At 55.9% G+C, this 20,047-nt stretch overlaps 3 protein-coding genes across 4 annotated transcripts; 1 reads left to right on the top strand and 2 right to left on the bottom strand.

Moving 5' to 3' along the window:
• pik3c2a (phosphatidylinositol-4-phosphate 3-kinase, catalytic subunit type 2 alpha) lies at positions 1–14,221 on the bottom strand. 2 transcript variants are annotated; one of them, XM_076028868.1, is made up of 32 exons: positions 13,654–14,221; positions 10,461–11,653; positions 8,826–8,923; positions 8,509–8,669; positions 8,296–8,416; positions 8,079–8,190; positions 7,913–7,992; positions 7,707–7,770; positions 7,478–7,624; positions 7,339–7,372; positions 7,017–7,251; positions 6,536–6,658; positions 6,272–6,439; positions 6,096–6,189; positions 5,847–5,989; positions 5,508–5,699; positions 5,328–5,421; positions 5,094–5,188; positions 4,816–4,996; positions 4,555–4,659; positions 4,277–4,369; positions 4,039–4,168; positions 3,790–3,926; positions 3,122–3,291; positions 2,867–3,023; positions 2,603–2,712; positions 2,301–2,508; positions 2,097–2,221; positions 1,824–1,941; positions 1,552–1,743; positions 1,340–1,465; positions 1–1,216 (listed from the first exon to the last, which is right to left on the bottom strand). In XM_076028868.1, exons 2-32 carry the CDS (start codon positions 11,583–11,585, stop codon positions 1,034–1,036), a joined length of 5,121 nt encoding a protein of 1,706 aa, XP_075884983.1. In that variant the 5' UTR covers positions 11,586–11,653; positions 13,654–14,221; the 3' UTR covers positions 1–1,033. The 2 variants fall into 2 exon arrangements, with proteins under 2 accessions (XP_075884983.1, XP_075884984.1); XM_076028869.1 differs by lacking the exon at positions 13,654–14,221 and adding an exon at positions 13,132–13,278.
• A 296-nt stretch (positions 14,222–14,517) lies between these two features.
• LOC142890097 (uncharacterized) lies at positions 14,518–16,522 on the bottom strand. The gene is made up of 8 exons (XM_076028899.1): positions 16,370–16,522; positions 16,121–16,242; positions 15,801–15,867; positions 15,467–15,620; positions 15,251–15,393; positions 15,063–15,173; positions 14,799–14,988; positions 14,518–14,713 (listed from the first exon to the last, which is right to left on the bottom strand). The coding sequence occupies exons 1-8, from the start codon at positions 16,520–16,522 to the stop codon at positions 14,703–14,705; spliced, it is 951 nt and encodes a 316-aa protein (XP_075885014.1). The 3' UTR covers positions 14,518–14,702.
• Positions 16,523–16,602: 80 nt separating this feature from the next.
• On the top strand, positions 16,603–19,923 carry LOC142890090 (patatin-like phospholipase domain-containing protein 2). The gene is made up of 9 exons (XM_076028889.1): positions 16,603–16,882; positions 16,960–17,192; positions 17,787–17,852; positions 17,951–18,160; positions 18,579–18,639; positions 18,711–18,878; positions 19,007–19,148; positions 19,452–19,565; positions 19,639–19,923. Exons 1-9 carry the CDS (start codon positions 16,603–16,605, stop codon positions 19,904–19,906), a joined length of 1,542 nt encoding a protein of 513 aa, XP_075885004.1. The 3' UTR covers positions 19,907–19,923.
• Positions 19,924–20,047: the final 124 nt, after the last annotated feature.

The following is a 20,047-nucleotide window of genomic DNA, read 5'->3' as shown; positions in this document are numbered from 1 at the left end:
CCTTGTTCCAAAAACATTTACTGTGCTTGAGGAGAGATTACAGTACACACTGATCCAATCAGATTATAGCTCAGAATAAATAACTGGCCAGTTAGGGGGCGTTGTGATGTCACGCCATCTACGAGAAAAAACATTTATCTCTTCAAGAAACGTTAGTTAGCGAGAAAGAAAGAAATCAGCTAATGTTTAGCTCTGGATCTCCTTCCCTTTGTAAAACCTGCAGGAAGTCACAAGATCTGGACATCATCATCATCATCATCATCATCATCTAGGGCTGGTGAAGGAGGAGGAAGAGGAGGAGGAAGAGACCAAGTCCTGGTGGAGGGTTGCGGTGAGGAGCATCTGAACATCAGTCAGCAGGGAGTCAAAAAGCAGTGAGGCTCAGCGGGGACACACCCAGGAGCTCCACCAGGTGGCGCTCCAAATGTTTGGCACAGTGGTGGTATGAAGGCCACTGATTGGTTCACTTCCTGACAGTAGAAAAATTAAAGGCCCTTTTTCCTCCCGTAGAAAATAAAAGTCCATCTGTAGAAAGTCAGTTAAGACGTTTGGTCCCAATATCAAAATGTACAAAACATTAATTACAGCTTCAGTCTCTTCAGGATCTGAAGGACCTGAAAGGAGGAGGAGAGAGGAGGGAGGAGGGAGGAGGGAGGGAGGAGGAGAGGAGAAGAAGAGATGAAAGAGGTGGAAAAGGAGGAGGGAGACGAGGTGGAGGAAAAAGACAAAGAGGTGGTGAGGAGGAGGGAGGAGGGAGGAGGAAGGAGGAAGGACGGGGAGGAAGCAGAGGAGAAAGACAGGTGGGGAAGGAGTAAAGATGAGGAGGAGGGTCGGGAGAAGGAGGAAGGATGAGGAGGAGGAAGAGAGCAGGCCTCGGTCCAAAGTCACAAGCTCCAGCTACGAACAGAGAGCCGTCATCTTACAACAGATAAGTGGAGAAAGTGTGTGAGTGGGCCTGCTCAGTGTTCAGCTCGGCCCACTGAAGAGAAGTGTTGCTTCGACCAGAGGACACTGCAGGGGGCGCTGTGGCTGGCTAGAAGAGGGGCACAGCGGTCAGCTTGTACCACCTGACCGTCTCCCGGCCCAGGTCAAAGTCCTGCAGCCTCAGCGTGACTCCGCCCAGGTAGTAGTTCTCCCGCAGAGACTCGGCACTGAGCACGCTCAGTTGGAGCTCCCGCAGGCCCAGGGTCTCCTTGCTGAAGCCATTGTACACCAGCTGTGGAGAGAGAGAAGATCAGGACATGAGATCTTCACTGTGGGACCATCTGGACCACCTGGACCATCTGGTCAGATCTCAGGAGGCTTCGGCAGTTAGCAGAACTCTGAGGAGCCTCCTCACCATCTCGTTGAAGGTGGGATTCCTGGTCTTCCTGGAGATCTTGGTCTTGCGTTTGGAGGTCTTGTGTGGATCGGGCAGCAGGTAGGTCTTGACGTAGGGGTTGGGGTCCGTTCCGTCCTCGGACACCTGCAGGGGGAGGCGGGTACGCCGGTGGCAGGGTGAGCGTGACGACCAGCCACCACAAACATCTCGGCGGGACAACGGGTGTTTACCAGGTCTTTGATGTGCATGACCATGATGAAGAGGGTGCCATTCCTGTAGGAGATGGAGAGCTTGACCTCGCCCTCCACCCGACCCGCCGTGGGGCTGACGGGAGGCTCCAACGCTCTGGGAGGAGCCGAGTCCAGACCTTCTGCCTTGTCATCTCGGACGATGGGATGGAAGAAGGTGTAGACCAGGTCACACTGGAAGCAGCAGCCAGAACCTCAGCAGATCACGTTGTGTTTGCGTGTGTGTGTGAGTGAGTTTGTGGGTGTGGGTGTACCTGAGAGACCTCGGTGGAGCTCCTCAGCAGGTTGTGGACATAGTTGTTGAGCTCCAACTTCCTCTTTATTGCCACCTCCTTGATGTGTGTGCGACCGAGCACCATCTTGTTAGGGAAGCTGGGGGAGAGACAGAGAAGCTGAGGGTGGTGTGTGTGTGTGTATGTGAGTGTGTTGAGGTGTTGTCCATCCATCCATCCATCCATCCATCCGTCCATCCATTCAGAGGGTCCTGCAGGTGTTGTGGAGGTTGTAGAGGAGCTGCTGTGGTCTACCTGGGCAGCTTCCACAGAGGGAAGAGGATGCAGAGCTTGTTGTGGAGCTCCTGGAACTCGTCAAAGGTGCGGAAGATGAACTGGGGCTCCTGGTGACCTTCTCTGAGAAGCCTCACCACGTACGTCTGTGAGGAAACATCACGTCATCACCACGGCTACAGTCCTGCTGCAGATCCTCAGGGGCGGAGGAGGCTTCACACTCACGTAGTGCTTGTCGGGGCTGTATCTCTTCTGGAACGAGAAGATGGAGGCGCTGGCGATGCGGCCATCCTGCCGGAGGGTGAAGGTCTTCGGGGAGAAGGTCAGAATGGGCTCGTCGCTGGCCGGCAGCCCGGAGAACCTCAGTTGGGCCAAGTTGTGGATGAAGAAGTTGAACTTGGTCGCCACACTGCCCAGACTGGACTCAATCAGCCTGCAGGGGGAGCCAGAGAGAGAGCTTGACCACCACCACCACCACCACTGTCTACAACTCCATCCCCCACCCCCAGGGTCATGTGACCACCGACCTTGTGAACAGGATGGTGGCCTCGGCATCCGTGTTGTGAGGCTGGAGGGCGTCGAAGACGTACTTCAGGTCCTGAGAGCCGCTGAGCTCAGGGAGGCCCGAGGAGGTCATCTACACACACACACACACACACACACACACACACACACACACACACACACACACACACACACACACACACACACACACACACACACTATACAAACTGTACTCTGTTTATATGACACTGTTGAAATGTGTGGAAGCGTGTGCAGGCGTGTCCTACCAGTGCCAGCAGGTTGAGGAACAGCCCTGAGTGCTTCCTGATGAGGTTGTAGGCCTGACAGCACAAGTCAACAAACAGCTGGAAGCGGCTGGTGGGACGCTCGCCGCCGTTGATGACGTAGGCCATGTCGGAGGTCAGGACGAAGGGCGCTCGGTCTCTGTGGCGGGAGGAGGAGCGGCGGTCACAACAGGAGAGAGACGCCCCGTCCAACTTTCCCCGGCCCCGCCCTGCTCCGAACTCTTGAGCCCCACCCACCTCTTGAAGCTGCCGAACATCTGGGCGTGGCCCAGGAACTTTCCAAAATCGATGTGGAACATGTGACCCGTGGAGCGCAGCATGATGTTGTCGTTGTGGCGGTCGCAGATGCCCAGGACGTAGGTGGCCACGCAGCAGCCAGCGCACGAGTAGATGAAGTTCTCCGAGGCCTGGAAGAGGAGTACAAGGAGAATCAGGAGGAGGAGGAGGAGGAGAAGGTGGAACTGGAAGAGGAAGGGGAGGAGCATCAGGAGCCGATCTGGACCTGCTTCAGGTGTTAAGGTTGCCAGTTGTGTGGTTACCATGTCTCAACGTCGGCAGGGTTGTGTATGTTTGCGTGCATGTCTGTGTCTAAGAGGCTGGTATATTTCCCCAGCAGTATTCACACGGGATGTTTTGTGCCCTGCAGTGAAGGTTCAGTTTAGATTAGAGGCAATAAATTCCTCCCTACAGTACAACAGGTGATTTGTTCGTGTTGGTGTCCATTTTGAAATAAAACTGAAGATCACAAAGTATTCTTAAAAGAATGGGGAGAAGATCAATTCAAGATCATTCAATGGTATTGCCTTAAAGACTAGAAGAGGAAAACAAAGGGAGCGGTACAGGAGTGGAATGGGACAGGAGTGAAAATGCACTCCCGTGTCACTCTTCAGTGTGTGTGTGGTCACCTTGTCGTACTCGTCCTCAGCAGGGTTGTACTTGCGGAGCCACTCAGCCAGCGGTTTGTCCTTGAAGGAGCCGGTCACACCGTACTCCACCTGGATCTTCCTCAGGGTGTCTGAGAACGGGACCAGCTCCACCATGCCTGGAGAAGACGAGTAGAGAGTCACACACACACACACACACACACACACACACACACACACACACACACACACACACACACACACACACACACACACACGAGGAGCCAGTACCTCTGTGTTTTCCGGTGGAGATGCACCGGAAGTTGACGATGCGGAGGTCCAGACCCTCCTGCAGCCAGATCCGGTCCATGACCCGGATCATCTGGAGGGCCAGCATGTCCTGCCTCAGGTCCTCCCCCACCTCCACACACAGCAGCAGCAGCGCAGGTCAGCCACCAGGGGGCACCGTTCAGCCACCAGGGATCACAGACTGGACTGGTGTGTGTGTGTGTGTGTGTGTGTGTAGTACCTTGAACATGACGTTAATCTCCTCCCCCAGGGGGTCAGAGTTCACCAGAGCCAGTTTAAGAGGAAGAGCGTTGGAGCTGAAGAAGGAGCAGGCCTACACACACACACACACACACACACACACACACACACACACACACACACACACACACACACACACACACACACACACACACACACAGGTTTTACAATTAAAACAGGGAAAATAATCTGGAAACTGAGGAGTCTCGGTGTGTGTGTGTGTGTGTGTGTGTGTGTGTGTGTGTGTGTGTGTGTTACCTTGAGGTTCAGCTCCTTGGCCACCAGACTGGGGCAGAGGGGAAGTCGACAGTTGTTCCTCTGGAAGAAGTTCTGAACGTTCTCCAGACCCTCCTGCAGAGCTACCTGCACCCGCACACACAGGAAAAGCATCAACACACACACACAAAGACACGGTGGCGGCGGTGCACGTCGAGTGTAAATCGATACTATGGAAAAGTCATATTGAACCGTTTTTAGTGTTCAATACTGATATTTTTGACAACACTAATACACACCCACCTGTCGTGCAGAGCTACCAGCCTGTCTCACCCTCTCGGCCACGCCCCCCAGCAGCTCCACCAGTTGGGTCTGCTTTTGTAGCTCCTCCCTCATCTTGTCCCCACACAGGCATAGCAGGGCTCCCAGCACCAGCTCATAGCGCCTCCCCCAGGCCAGGTCCTGCACCGCGTCCTTCAGCAGCCTGCGGCCACACAGAGTCAGTGGGAGATGGTGGGGGGGATAGTTAGTGGGGGGGGCAGTCGTGTGGGCCATGTGATCAGGTGTGGGCGTGGCCTCACCAGTAGAGGTGGTGGGCGATGTTGACGTTGACCTGAGCTCTGGACAGCATGAACATGACCAGGGCGTTCTTCAGGTGGCACTCGAACTTCACCGCCTGAGAAGAACACACACACACACACACACACACACACACACACACACACACACACACACACACACACACACACACACACACAGTGAGGAAGGAGGACGCCCACCCGCAGGAAGCACCGCCCACCTGGGCCGGACCTCACCTGGACCAGCTGGGGCAGGTAGTCAGCCAGCTCGTCGTCACTGCTCTCCTGGATCCAGCTCACTGCCACACGCCTCACCTCAGTGTCTGCAAACCTGGGGGGGGGCCACACACACAGAGTTGAAGGACAGACAAGGTGCTGATGCTGACTAACTTCTACGGGCTGCAGGTCTTCGGGTACTTTGAGTCCAGCATCTCCAGGGCGGTGACCGCCGGGAGGCGGGGCCACTGGTGCAGAAGGGAGTGGATGTGAGCCATGCTGGCCCAGTCCCAACTGGGAACACTGGCCAGCACCTTGGGCAGGCTGCTAGGATGGTGCTTCCAGCAGTGGAGACGGTGGTCCCACAGCAGCTGCTGGTCGGCTCGCTTCAGCCTGCAGGGGGCAACGGTGGGGAGACAGTGAGCGTCGGTCAGCGCTTCGTCTTCTCAGGCAGGCTGAACTTTGGCCTCGTGGGGAAGGCAACGAGCGGAGTGGGCGTGGCCTGTTGCTCTCTACGCCTTCACTCCCCACGTTTCTCACCCGAAATTTGACGCCCGGCTGCAGATCTTCTCCAGTTTGCGTCTCAGGTCGGGGTCGAGCTCCTCCTGGGGGCGGAGCTCCAGGCCGGCGGCTTTGGGGGGCTCCACGTACAGGATGTCGACAGCAGAGGTGGGGAAGTCCACCTGGAGACGGCGGGGCAGGTGGAGAGCGTGCATCAGAATCATCACATCCTCTCTGCAGCTTCTGCTGCCACTGGTGCAGCACTACAACACCAGCGTTGACCCTTACCTGCAGCACAATCCTCTGAGTGGGAGGTCTCCTCCGGCTGGCCTCCTGGTCACATGACCACAGACACAACAACCTGCTGCCTCGGGCCAGAACCCTGCAGCACACAACACAAACACAATCAATTGCTGCCTCCAGAGGGCGCCAGATACATTCTGCTGGGCTGACGGCCTCTTCACCCTCTGAAGTCAAACAGCGGCATGGAGACCTTTCCCAAGAGCTCCGGTGCCTTCCGCTGCTTGTTGGAGTCCGGAGAGCCGCCAGCGTTCTGGTTGAGCACGCCAAACACGCTAAGACCCAGCACGGCCTCCAGGGGGAGCACCGCTACCGCCATGGGAAAACTGATCCTGGAGGAAAGCATCGGGAGCAGAGTGAGGGAGGAGATGTTGCAAGAGGAGGAGGAGGAGGAGGAGGAAGAGGAGGAGAAGGAGCCGCAAACTTACAGCTCGTCCCACTTGGCGTGGTAGAAGAAGCTCCGGTAGGTTCTGGCTCTCTTGGACTGAACCGGTTTGAACAGGTTCTTTCCATTGTGGGTCAGTGAACACATCACGTAGTACTTCTCATAACTGCAACACAACAACAACAACACACACTGACACACAGCGCCATTCCTGCAAAACATTTGTGTCTTCTTGTTGCACACTCCTGCTCCACCTGCTGTTGTGGTCACCTGACCTCTGACCTCTTCCAGTTCTGATAATTACAGTACCACTTTGGTAAGAAAATATACTAACATGTATACCACTTTATAATAGAAATATATTCTGAAAAACACACACACACACACACACACACACACACACAATCACACACACACACACACACACACACACACACACACACACACACACACACACACACGACAGAAGCTCATGAGATGGATGCCAGTAGACCACTACTCCCCATCAAGAGGAGGTCACTGACCTGCTGACCCAGCTGGACGGGACGCCGTGCAGGGAAAACAGCGTGAACTGGAGGTGGTCCGTGGTGCCAGAGGCCTCTCTACTGCTCCTCCCCTCCACGGCGCCCTCCGCAGGTAGCGCAGGAGGTGACGTGAATGAGGGCGAAGGTGGGCAGAAGGAGCGCAGGTAGAGCTTCACCAGCTGGTAGACGGCCTGGGTCAGAAGCTCCATGCTCTCCTCCACAGGACTGCTGTGACCTGTGGGGTTCAGGGGTCAAGGGTCAGGGCCACTGGGTCGACATGATGAGCAACATGCAGAAGCTGAGTGTGTCCTGCTGCACTCACCGTTGGAAGACTGGCCAGATGATCTGGAGTCCATCTAACAGAGATGAGAGACAGTCAGTGTGTGTGTGTGTGTGTGTGTGTGTGTGTGTGTGTGTGCGTGCGTGCGTGCGTGCGTGCAGGCCAGGTCAGCAGAACCCACCTTAGGAGAGTGTGTTCTAGGTAAGTTGACTGAGTGCCGCAGCCGTTTGACGGCCTCACTGATGTTCTGGGTCTCCACCTCGTCAAGGGCGCAGCAGAGGTTCTTCAGGGTTTGGACCAGCCGTTCCACGGTCTTGTACTGGGAGCTCTGGACAGACACACACACACATACACGTGTCCTCAACACCGCAGCAGCTGACGGCAACAGAGCTCCTCAGGACCGCACCCACCTCGTTCTGCAGGCAGATGTTCACTTGGGTGTGGTAGCCCTCAAGGTAGTCCACGAGGCCCTGTCTGCAACAGAAGCCCAGAGAGAGGAGGAGCCATCAAGATGGAACTCAGGAGCTATTAAAAGGTCCTCAACACACTTTGAAAACCTCCAGTTCAAACCGGTTGGAGGCAGCGCTGAGGTGAGTCCCCGAGCGACTGGACCTACCTGGTGATGTTCTCCCTGAACGGCCGGTCCACCTGGCCCAGGTGTTTCTCCAGGTCGATGGGAGTCTGGTCATCCTCGCCCTGGGAACACACATCTGGGGTTAAGGACAGAAGGAGGGCAGTGGCGTCGCTGGAGGGAGGTGGGGGCCAAAGGTCATGTGACTCACGGTGCGGGCCAGGTCCCTCCGGACGGTGGAGTGTCTCAGCAGCTGCAGGCTGATCTCGCTCTCCCACTTCCTGCAGTCCTGGACATACTGGTGGCTGCCCAGGCTGTGTTTGCTGGAGAGGGGGGAGGGAGGGGAGGGGTCCACAGGGTCAGCACACCTGGCACCACGGTGAGGTGAGGAGGAGACCTGCGTCCATCCCACCCCGCCACTAACTCACCTCTGCAGCACCTCTTCCCTACCGCACACTTTGAGCAGGTAGCTGGAGAAGTCCACCTGGTCCAGGTCGTCGTGGACCCAGCACAGAGTCTGGCTGATCAGCAGCTCGACCGGGGAACTCACTGTGGGCGAAGGGGGTGGGGGGACAGAGGTCAGAACTGAACATCAGGATGGCTCCTCCTCAGCATCCTGGAGGCGAGGAACAGGTGCTCACCGTCGCAGGTGAATGTGACCGGCTGCTGCGACTCTGAGATCTCGATGGAAACCTTGACAGAGGAGCTTGCGTCTCCGGTGCTGTCCCGCTGGCTGATGACTGGGCTCAGGACGTAGCCCGGGTTGGTGGACACGTCGTCATGAGGGAAAGACGAGCGAAGCCTGCAGACAGAGGACAGGACCGGACCAGGAGGACCTGGGTCAGTGCACACTCCCACCTGCAGGGGGCAGGCAGCCTGCTGCCCCTGGTAAGGGTGAGGTGGTGCAGGAAGACAGCAGGTCAGTCACAGGGTCATGTGACCCACAGCTAGAACTCACTGCGCAACGTCTTCACGGAAGGCCACCACCTCCAGGTTCTGAGCGTCCCACTCCTCCAGTGTGGCGTTCTTCAGCAGACCACTTCCTGTTGCCTTCTCCTGCAGGAGTGAGCATGAGCGTGAGCAAGAGCGCACGCGCACACACACGCACACACACACTGCTGTGTCACTGCCAGAGGTTGAGGAATGTACTTCCTGTGCTCCACAGGAAATGAGAAGTGAAAGTGCTGAGTCATGCAAAGAATCCTGTGGCATCACTTGACCAAGGCCAGGGCCAGGGCCAGGACCAGGACCAGAGCCAGGACACTGGCAACTTTACTAGTGTGGAGACTTTCAGGATTTGTCATGGAAAGCTTTTCCTGTCTGTCTGTCTGTCTGTCTGTCTGTCTGTCAGAACCTATCAAGAACCAAAACATTTCAACATCTGATCCTGAACCCTGAGAACTTCTGATGAGCAAAGCTCAGAGTCTGACTTCAGAGGAACCAGCACTTCCTCTTTCCAACAGGAAGTAACACATCCTGAGATTAACCGACAGTCAGAAACATCTGCTACTCACAAACATTTTGCTGGTGACATCATCAATATGAGACACACTGTCTCTGTTGCTGATCAGAGAGAACATTTTTTGTGTGTGCAGGCGCAGACCCAGAACCAGAACCAATTTGGAAGGCAAAACAAGAACAGGTCCAGTCAGGGGGAGGGGCCACACTGCTGACAGATGGTGCTCCAGTTGGCGGGGCCAGTCGCCCACGGCGACGCCGCACACAACAACATGACACTTGCAAATAATTCAGCAGGACCGATGCACAACAGTTACTTATGGACTTATGTTGTCCACTAAAATAAAAACAACAATGCTGCTGAGTGCGTGGAGCCTCAAATTGTGTGGGCGGAGCCTCAAGCTGTGTGTCGGACAGACAATTTAGTTACCTTAGTAGAAAGTTAATATGCTCAAAAAACAAAACAAACAAAAAACAAACAAACAAAAAAAAAAACCCTATCGCTAGTGTTAGCAGGTGAATGAGTCACGACACACCACAATAACCCCCAATTCCCACCAAAAGCATCTGCGGCATGACTGCGGCTCCGCAGCAGATGGCGGTAATTAAAGTCAATGTGCAGGGTCACACCAAGCGTGGCGCGGGTGCAGAAGCGTCCCAGAAGCGTGCAGTCGCGCCGCTTTGAAAAAATACAGTGTTCTATTTTTCACGCGTCAATCGCAGCAGGCAGAATCGTCCAACAGGAAGTCGGTGATTGGAAAACACGGTGGATCCGTTTGACTTTCATCATAACATACAATGTGCTGGAATTTGTTTTTATATGTGCTGTGTTTTACTGTGAAACGTCAACAAAACACCCGCTTGGAAACCCCTTTGATGTGATAGGGTACGGAGTCGCGACTGCGCCACAGATGATTTTGGTGTGAATTGGGGCTTAATAAACCAACACTGGTTCTGATGGGTCTCAGTGCAGGACCTGCACTCCTCACCGCTGCCAGTGGGAAGAGCTATCTGCTCTGACATCACAGATGTCAGGTTACCCAGTAGGTCAGATGCTCTCTGGTAGGTTGGCTATTAGTTCCTCACCAGGTCCCACCCTCTTCCACAGTGGCCCCCCCCACCCCGGTGATGGTACCTGGCTGCGGGCTCGGCGCTGGGCGGAGCTTCCTGGGACGTTGAGGGAGTGGCTCCTGGTGACGGCGGCGCCCCCCGGAGAGGACTTTCTCTGCGGCGAGCGGGCGGGTGTAGAGCTTCTCTTCTGCGGCAGGGGGCTGCTGCCCCCCTCCGTCTCCAGAACAGCATCCCAGGGGTCTCCAGCAGGCTTTGCGGGTTCTGCCAGGGCAGGGCCTGCTGACCCCGCCGTAACCTCCTGGCTCTCGGCCCGGGGTTTGGTCAGCGGGTCTAGGTCCAGCCAATCAAAGCGGTTGACGGCGGCCTCGGCGGCCGTCAGCTGAGGCGGAGGGGGGTTGGGCGCCAGAGAAGGAGGACCGGCCTGGGTGGGGTCGGGCTCGGCACTGGCACCCTTGCCATTCTTCTGGTACTCGTAGGTGCTGGCGACCTTGTCCAGCAGTTTGGCCGTCTGGGGGTCGACGGTGGGCGGGGGGTAGACCATGGCGGCGGCGGCGGTGGGGGGCTGGATGGGAGCGAAGGTCATGAAGGAGGTCGGCTGGGGGGGCAGGGCTAGGTAAGGCGAGATGGGCGGGGCAAAGCCGTTCTGGAAAGAGCCCGGCTTGGAGAACGGGCTGGAGGAGAACATGGAGGTGGGCTGCTGGGTGGGCGTGGTCCCGCTGGAGCTGGAGGGCGTGGCCAGGACAGAGGCCCACTGGCCGCTCTGGAAGGGTGAGGAGCTACAGACGTGGCCCCCGGGGTAGGAGGCACTGAGGTTGAAGCCCAGCAGGGAGGAGGGCCGCGACACCTTGCTCTGAGCTCCAAAGTTCTCGTCCAGGAGGAGCTTCTCCAGCTCCTCTTTGGACATCTTGTCTACATCGATGTCTTTGAAATGATCCGGCTCCTCCACCGCCCTGGTCTCCGGGAAAACAATGAGGTCCTGAGCCTGGACCTGAGCCTGGGGTGGCAAGGTGGTGGTAGTGGTGGTGGATCTGGAGGACTTGGCCCGGAAGGAGGATGAAGATGGCAGAGCGCTCCTCTTATCCCTCTGCAGCTTGGCCAAGGCCTCCTCCTCCATACGCAGCGCCTCTTCTTTACCCACAAGCCCCTTCTTCTGGGTGCCGTCGGGCCTGAAGCCATTTCCGCTGGACATTTCGGCCAGGAGGTCAGCTGGAGGCCATGAGAAGCAGCAGCAGAGAAGGTGTGAGGAGCATCAAACACCTGCAGGGAGGAGCAGACATGGTCAGAGGCTAGAGCTAACACACACACACACACACACACACACACACACACACACACACACACACACACACACACACACACACACGACCCCTCTGAGGTAACAGGAAGTCATTCATCCTTCTGCCAATCACAGGCTGCCGTGGAACAAACACACAAACACAAGGTTCAGGTCCACAACAGTTGTTCTGTCCTCCTAAAATCACGCCGTCTCTCCTCAAAGCCGGCATTCATGGCGCCATGACTCCCCCAGGGTTGAGCGAGTTCCTCCCTGCTCCCTCGCTCCCCCCCAGGCGTGACCCCCCTCCTCCCCATTAACCTCACACTATTGTGCAGCTGAGGAATGCAGCGTTCAGCTCAGCAGCATTGTGCAAGTGGCGCCGCCGCCTCAGCGTGTGTGAGCAGCTGTGCTAACACACACAAACACACAGACACACAGGCAAACACACAGGTGTGTGTCCTGCCATCTCACACCAGCCCTGAGCAGGCACATCGTATCACGTGACCACGGGTAATGTGTCATAGGTCACATGACTAAACAGAGCACCTGAGAAGCCGACCACACCCCGAGGCAAATCAGCTGGGCAGCAGCCATTTCCTGGCTCTGGGTCTCAACAAGCATCTGGTCATGTGACTCACCACATCAACAGTGAGCTGACGGGACTAGAGAAGATCCTCTCCGCAGGTGACTTCCTGAGGGGCAGACGCTGGTTTCCTGTTCAGCACAACGCTAAGCCGAATGAAACTATTTCCGGCTAACATTAGCTTCTGTTAGCTCACAGGGTTAGTAGAGTCTAACTGTCCACTAGGACTCACCTGGCAACAGGTTGCTAGGGGTGAATGGCCAGAGTGCCCCCTAGCGGCCAGGAGCTGCAAATGCCCCTGTTGTTGAGCCATAAAAATGAACTGGCTGGCAGGAGCTCGGTGCAGATAAGACCGAAGCACTGTGATAACATCACATCTCCTCAACGTGACCACCATCCACCGCGGGAGAGTCATGTGTTCACCTGACAGACCTCACCTGAGGAAAGCTCACAGTCAGCAGCACTGCAGGTCAAAGTGCACTGTTACAGAGCAACAATCACTAACTAGATAATAACTAACTGGCCAAGTTCACAGCTGAGGAACATCTCCTGGTCCTGGTTCTGGTCCTCCACTTCCTCAACATCACACCCATGCACTCAAGTGGCTGGCAATCCACTGGGTGCTTGGCCCAATCAGAGCACAGTGGCACAGTGAGTCGGGTTATCAAGTTGTCAACACAGGCGAACTTGACTGAGAACTTCCACAGTCCAGCCAGGAGACCCTGCGCAGCAAACTCTCAGAGCACCGCCATAACTGGGCTCCTGCTATGCTGGAGGAACTCTCTGCACGTCGCTGCTGATAACAGCGGCTAGCTGACAATGCTAGCTCTGATAGCAGGCAGACAGTCAGACAGATAGACAGACAGGCTAACCAACCTGTGGTCACCTGACGCCCGTCAAGCGACGTCAACAGTCGGTAAAAGCGAGCACGTTCGACTTTTTCTCTGTCCGAGAGTGTTTTTCGCAGCCCAGGGGCCGGAGGTCGGTGGCCGGGGGCAGCAGCCTCCTGCCGGGGCTCCGGGACTCTCTCCGCCCGCTCAACACGTCACTGCTGCGGACTTTAGTTGGCGCTCGGAACTTTCACTTCAGCCGGAGTTGATGCTAGTTAGCGGCTAGCAAGTCTGACGAGCGGCGGACAGAACACTAACAAACAGCGAGCGAACTGAAATAAAGCGACCGAACAGGAACCTCCGTGTCGCCTCCGGCCTCTCGGATACTTTCTGGTTCTACAGAACCGGGCGGTTCTGGCAAGAACCCCGCGACACTCTGATCCCAAACAAGCAGGAGAAGCGGGGCTGGCCGAGCGACAAGCGGCCGGAAGCGGTAACTCCAAGTCCCGGTTCCCCCAGAAAGTGTCAGAGCAGGTCTGGGTCGCTCGGTACCGGGTGAACTTCTCACCTACTGGCGCTGCGGCCGCTCCGGACACTTTTCCTGCTGCTGCTGCTGCTGCATTTTTCCGTCCACTTCGGCAGCGGGGACGTCAGTTCCTGTCGGGTTGGACTGAGCCGGAGCTGTGGGCTCGGCCGCTCCCGCTGCAGCTCCAGCGGGGAAGCAGCGCCACCGTGTGGACCGAAAGGGTGGGAAGAGCGGCGAGCTCGGTGGCAGCGTGCCACGAGCGCCACAGTAGCTGAGGCGGGTACGGTTTTCAGCAAGTGCAATCGGTCCAGTCAACGGGTCTCGAGTTCTGCTGCTGTCCAGGTGTGACCGGAACGCACCTGTGAGCACTGGGCGGGGCTCGAGCGACAGGTCTTCCCGGGTCTCTTATTGGTCGGTGCACGAACTCTGCAAAGAAATCTTTCCAAATGCTTCTCCCACCTGTAGGGGGCACTCGTAGCTCCCAAATGAACTCTGGCCGTTTGAGGTGTTTACAGCTGTGTCGGTTCTTCCCTTTTATCACAGAACTCTGGGGAAAAAAGGTCTAAAGGACAGTTCGGAGGGCGGACGAGGCCCCGCCCCCAGCTCGCCACCTGTTTGGTCCTGTTGCAGCAGGAACCACTGCAGCTCAGTGCCGCTGTGTGGTCCTGAGTTGTTGTTGTTGTTGTTGTTGTTGTGTTTTCTATTTTTCACTGCTGGAAACAAACCAAATGACTTTTTTAGGATAGTAAAGTTAACCTTAAATATCCAACCAAAAGGAATTTTGTTTTCTTCCAGTAAACTCTGAATATGGAACTGAGTGTGTTTTCTGGGAGGAGAAGCTGGAAGCCTGCAACTGGTCTGATTGTTCTAGATGTCAAGTTCAGTTCAGTGAAGCAGCTGATCACAGATTGTCCCACTAGTTTATTTCTTTGATCATTTTACTTCACATGTAAAGAATTGCACACAACTGTTGTAATTCTGCAGTTGAACACATTGCCGGGACTCAGATCCTGGGGGAGATCAGCGCTCTACTTCTGGTCTTAGGGGTGAGGTCAGTTGAAGGTCAAGGAGTCTTCTTCAGGATCCTCAACTCACTGCAAGTCTGCAAGAACACATGCAGTGGAACACAAGCGTCAACTCTCACAGTTTGCCTCCACTAGATTCTCTGCTCTGGTCGTCAGAAGCACCTGCTTGCTGCTGGATGGACTTGTCCGCCGCTTGGAGGCGCTTCTGCAAGTAGAGACCCGAAGACACCGGAGGATACTTGTCAGAACCGTCACAGCAGCGAATCACAGCGTCGTCGTCCGGCTGCACGAAGAAGGCCAGAGACTGGCGGGTGCTGCAGTCTCCAGCAGGGGGCAGTAGAACCCTGTGGAGCTGATGAGGAGAGGATGTGAGGCCCCATCCCATGTATCCGCCCCCCCCCTGAGGACGAGACCACACCCACTCACCGCGGAGACGAAGCAGTCGCTGGTCCAGCGCTGCATCAGGTCGGCGATATTGACCAGCACGGCTCCAGGGACCAGTGGAACGTCCAGGTAGCTGCCGGAGCGGCTCAGCACCTGTAGGCAGCAGCGGGTTGAGTGGCAGCTGAGGGGGCGGGGCCTCCACATAAAGAAGGAGGAGGAAGAGGAGGTACCTGCAGCCCCTCGGAGCCTTGGAACAGCAGCGTGATGCTGCCATAGTCGGAATGTTCTCCACAGCGCAGCTGGTTCTCCCGCACCTCCTCCCTCCTCACCGGCCCGTAGAACAAGGAGCGCAGTGTGCTGCCGTTCTGCTGGGCTGGGGAGGGAGTCGAGTCACATGACATCATCAGAGACGGGGGGAGACACGGGAGCAGTGACGGGCCACATACTTCCGATGAGCCGGTGGGCGCCGAGGAAGACCTCAGGGTCCAGGTCCAAGCTGAGGGCCATGACTTTGAGGACCCTCAGACTGAGCTCCTTGCAGCGCAGGAAGAAGGAGGTCTGGATCTCCTGAAAGTCGCACAGAGGACCTGATGGCCACCTCTGGGGTGGTGGGGGAGGTGGAGGAGGGGGTGAAAACTGGTCAACACACTATGACCCAGTTAGACTGGACACAGCTGACCAATCAACAAACTGGATTCCTCCACCTCCTAGTGCTGCTCTGATCAATGACGTGATCCGCCAAAGATTAGCTATGACTGTGTGTGTGTCTGCGTGTCTTACTATGTGTGGGTCCAGCGAGGACACATTGAAGGCCTCCTTCAGGTCCGCAGGACGTTCTGGATTCAGACTGAAACACTCAGAGTTAGTGTTGTGCCGTATGTGTGTATGTGTGTGTGTGAGCCCTGACAAGTCCACTCTGAACCACTGATTAAACTCTGTAGGCCTGAACTGTAAAAGCGCTGTTCTGAAGGAACGTGAACCCTACTAGAGGTAAAAAAAAAAAAAAAAATCATGTAAAAACTTTAAGTTATGGGACTTCCACAAAAGTCGTTCCAACTCCTGCAGGTTGTTACACAACAACAACAACAACAAGGACCTACCTCTCTGACTCCTTCGACACCCAGCCGTGGTTGGGGTTGGGAAAGCTGCTCCTGCTGAAGACCTGCTTCTCCTTCCCCGGCAGCTGGAAGAACCTCTGACTCGAATCCAGAACCCTGCTGACCTGCGCACACACACACACACACACACACACACACACACACACACACACACACACATACACTCTGAGTTGAGTCCTGGCCCGGGGCTGTGGTTCTTTTCCTCCTGCTGCTCCACCTCCTCCTCCTCACCTCCTTCGGGCTGATCCCGCTGTTCTGCAGGAACACCAGGCCGACCTGCGTGAAGGCCGTGTGCAGCTCCCTGGCCGCACTGCGCATATCCTCCACGTCGACGTCCGCTCTCTGCAGGCCGCAGGCGCTGAAATCCACCACCGGTACCGCCATCTCAGCAGAGTGAGTGTGGGCGGAACCGCTCAACCACCGACTGAAGAAAACTTTCCTAGTGGGCGGGCCCCCCAAGTCACATGTCTCGCCGAGCCAATGGCGCGGCGCTCGGCGCTCCTCCCCTACCTTTGGACCATGTGTGCAGGTGTGGAGCCTCCAGTGCGGTGCTGGAGATGTTGGACCTGCAGCAGCCGTGGAGCATCTCGTTCGCAGGATGCGGCTTCATGGGGATCTACTATGTCGGCGCGACTGCGTGCGTCCTGGAGCGCTTCCCGCGCCTCATCCACGGCGCCCGTAGAATTTACGGAGCTTCGGCCGGAGCGCTGACCGCCGCGATGCTCACAGCGGGAGTCCCTCTGGGTGAGCCCCCCCCCCGCTGACCCGGGGGTCCGCTGGAGTTTTGTAAGCGTAACCGCTGTTTGTGTGTCTTCGTGCAGACCAGTGTTGTGCAGACCTGTTGCTGATGGCCCGCCAGGCTCGCCACAACCGCCTGGGGCCGCTGCATCCGTCCTTCGACCTGCTGCAGCTGGTCCGAGACTCGCTGATCAATCGCCTGCCGGACGACGCACACCGGCGCGTGTCCGACAGACTTGGCGTGTCCCTGACCAGGGTCTCCACCGGAAGGAACGTCCTGGTGTCCGAGTTCCTCAATAGAGAGGAGCTGGTCGAGGTACGGAGTCCACCGGCAGCTGGATCCTTATCTGCTGCCTGCACGGCACCTTATCAAGCAGTGGGTTAACGGTCATGTAGGGGGCGTGGCATGAAGATGCTGCTCCCTTAATCCTGGGATGTGGTCGTGATCTTCCTCATGACGTCTGCTGTTTTGTCTGAGAGTTGCAGTGTTGCCTACTCCACGGCTGTCTCCTGCGCATAATAAGTCATGCACATGTCATTGTGTTATGTGTCTTAAATGTGTTTTGGTTTTTAACCTTGACCTATGACCGTATGGTCCACTTGGAGCCGACAACAACTAGTGACAGTCGAAATACCACGTGAAGTACCAGAACCATAGTCAATAAGAACAAAGTCACCATCTGAACCAAAACATTGGGAACATTACACCCATCACAGTCAGATTTTGTGACACATGGTTTCACATCCGAGTCGTCAAAAGTCTCCAAGTGCAGCATAAAAAATTTTCACGGTTGTCTAGATTTGTCTCGAGTCACTCGCGGATTCCGAATAGCTACTAAATGTAGCAACAAAGTGGCTAAGTTAGCAACACTGCAGAATTCCTCACACTAATGTCTGTCGCCCACTGCAGGCACTCATCTGCAGCTGCTTTGTCCCCTTCTACTGCGGCATTGTTCCACCCAAGTACCGCGGTGTGGTGAGTCTTTGGGTCACATGATCATCAAATAAAGCGAGAGAGAGATGGAGAGAGTGAGGGCACCGCCTCCTCACCTCTGGCCCTGAACTTCCTCCCAGCGCTACGTGGACGGCGCCGCCACCGACAACCTGCCTCGCTGTCACCTGAACAACACCATCACCATCTCGCCTTACGCCGGCGAGAGTGACCTTTGCCCTCTGGGGAGCGGCCTCAGCTTCCATGCTGTGCACTTCAAAAACGTCAGCATCCAGGTCAACGCCCAGAACATGTACCGTGTGACCAGCACCTTCTTCCCCCCTGGGCCTGAGGTGAGGGCAGAACCAGGCTGTGTGTGTGTGTGTGTGTGTGTGTGTGTGTGTGTGTGTGTGTGTGTGTCTCAACATGGTCCTCTAAGAAGACTAGGAACCTGTCAGAACTGGGTAGAACCAGTAGGGCCCTGGTTAAACCAGTTAGAACCTGCTAGAACCAGTTGGATAGTTGGATACAGTTAAACCAGCCACTGACCCACCTGGTCTGCAGGAACTATTTTCTCTGTGTTTCACTGGAGGAGCCAATAAAAACAATCAAACCAATTTAAAAAAGAGCCTTGTTCTGCTTAGGCAGTGATGACCTGACTGAGACCTGTGATTGGTCTCTCGTTCTTCTGGTACTTGTTGTTTCCTTCCTGTTAGTAAAATGTCTTGTCTTCTGTCTGCCCTCTGCTGGCCGGTCCTGCTTTGTCTCCAGGCCATGGCTGAAATCTGTGCCAACGGCTACCGTGATGCCCTGCGCTTCCTGCAGGAGAACAGTAAGAAGCTCCAGGACTGTTGACACCTTCCAGACCTTCAGCAGCATCTTCACCAACACATCCAATCACAGGTCTCATCTCCGGTGAGGGTCCTCACTGCGGTCTGGAAACCTTCTCCGACAAATCAGCTGAGACTGATCAGACGACCAATGAGAAGAGCGAAAGGCAGGCGGCTGGGACAGTGGGCAGTGACCTCCATCCACCACTCTTGGAGGCTCTTCCAGCCCCCATCAGGAAGGGTGAGGACTCCAAGTCCCCATAGTCTGGAGAGACTGACTGACTGACTGACTGACTGACTGTGTGTGTGTGTGTGTGTGTGTGTGTGTGTGTGTGTGTGTGTGTGTGTGTGTGTATGTGTGTGTGTCAGTGCTTGATGAGGCCTGCAGAGGGAGCCACAGCCCTGGAGGTCTGCTTTCCAACATGACCAACTTCCTGCCGACGAACATGACGTCCCGTCTGCACCTGTCGTCACTGAAGCCAGTCAGGTCCGCTTACAGCCTGGCCCAGAGGTGAGGACCAGATACAGCAGGGTAGAAGCAGTCAGAACTAGTTAGAACCTGCTGATACCGGGTAGGGCCTGCCAAAACTACTTGGAACCTGTCGGAACCAGCTAGAGAATAGGTGTCAAACTCTTTATTATTGTTACCTAATTGGTTTATTGTTGTTATTTTATTTTTTAATGTAGTATTAGCCCGTAGGTGTTGTCTGGTGCTCGAGCTCTGAGCTGAAACACCTGGGGCTCCAGGGTCCAGCTAATGGCAACCAGTCAGAACCAAACTGGACCTGATCCAGCTAAGTCTTTCCCCCTACAGGCTGATCCACTGGATCCCGGACGTTCCTCGTGACCTAAGCTGGTTATCCAGCCTGGCTGGAGACCTGTATAGGCAGGCGATGACGGACCAGGACCAGGACCAGGACCTGGACAGGTAGGAGGCCACCTGTGGCCCCGCCTCCCTCTGCCTCTGTAACCGTGACATCACCGCTGTGTGTCGTGTTCAGGGTCACGCCACTGCGTCGGAGCTCCAGCCTGCCGGCAGGTCTCCACCTTTGGATGTCACATGACCTTCCGCCCAGCCCGGAGGCCACGCCCACTTCCATCCTCACCTTCTCCTGGGACGCAGACACACAGCCAGAATTTGTGTCTCTCACTCCGCCGGCCACGCCCACCTACGGCTCTGCCTCGGGGATGGACTTAGTGGGGGCAGGGCCTTGCAGCGAGCAGTGGGTGGGATCAGGAGAAATGATGAAAGATGAACAGAATAAATAATAAAGATATTTAAGATACTGGAGAGTGTTTCTGCTACTGTCAACACCACCACAACACAACACATCCAAAGGTGACCACATTCAATAGGGAGGCTATTACTTCCTGGAGGAAGGTGAGCACTTCCTTTAGGGAGGCCTTAAC

Source organism: Nelusetta ayraudi, unplaced genomic scaffold (assembly GCF_046127955.1).
Source record: "Nelusetta ayraudi isolate G7.1 ecotype Tasmania unplaced genomic scaffold, CSIRO-AGI_Nayr_v1 ptg000026l, whole genome shotgun sequence".
In the NCBI taxonomy this organism is placed as follows: domain Eukaryota; kingdom Metazoa; phylum Chordata; class Actinopteri; order Tetraodontiformes; family Monacanthidae; genus Nelusetta; species Nelusetta ayraudi.
Note: the sequence above shows the minus strand (reverse complement) of the source record. Positions and strands in the feature narration are given on the sequence as shown.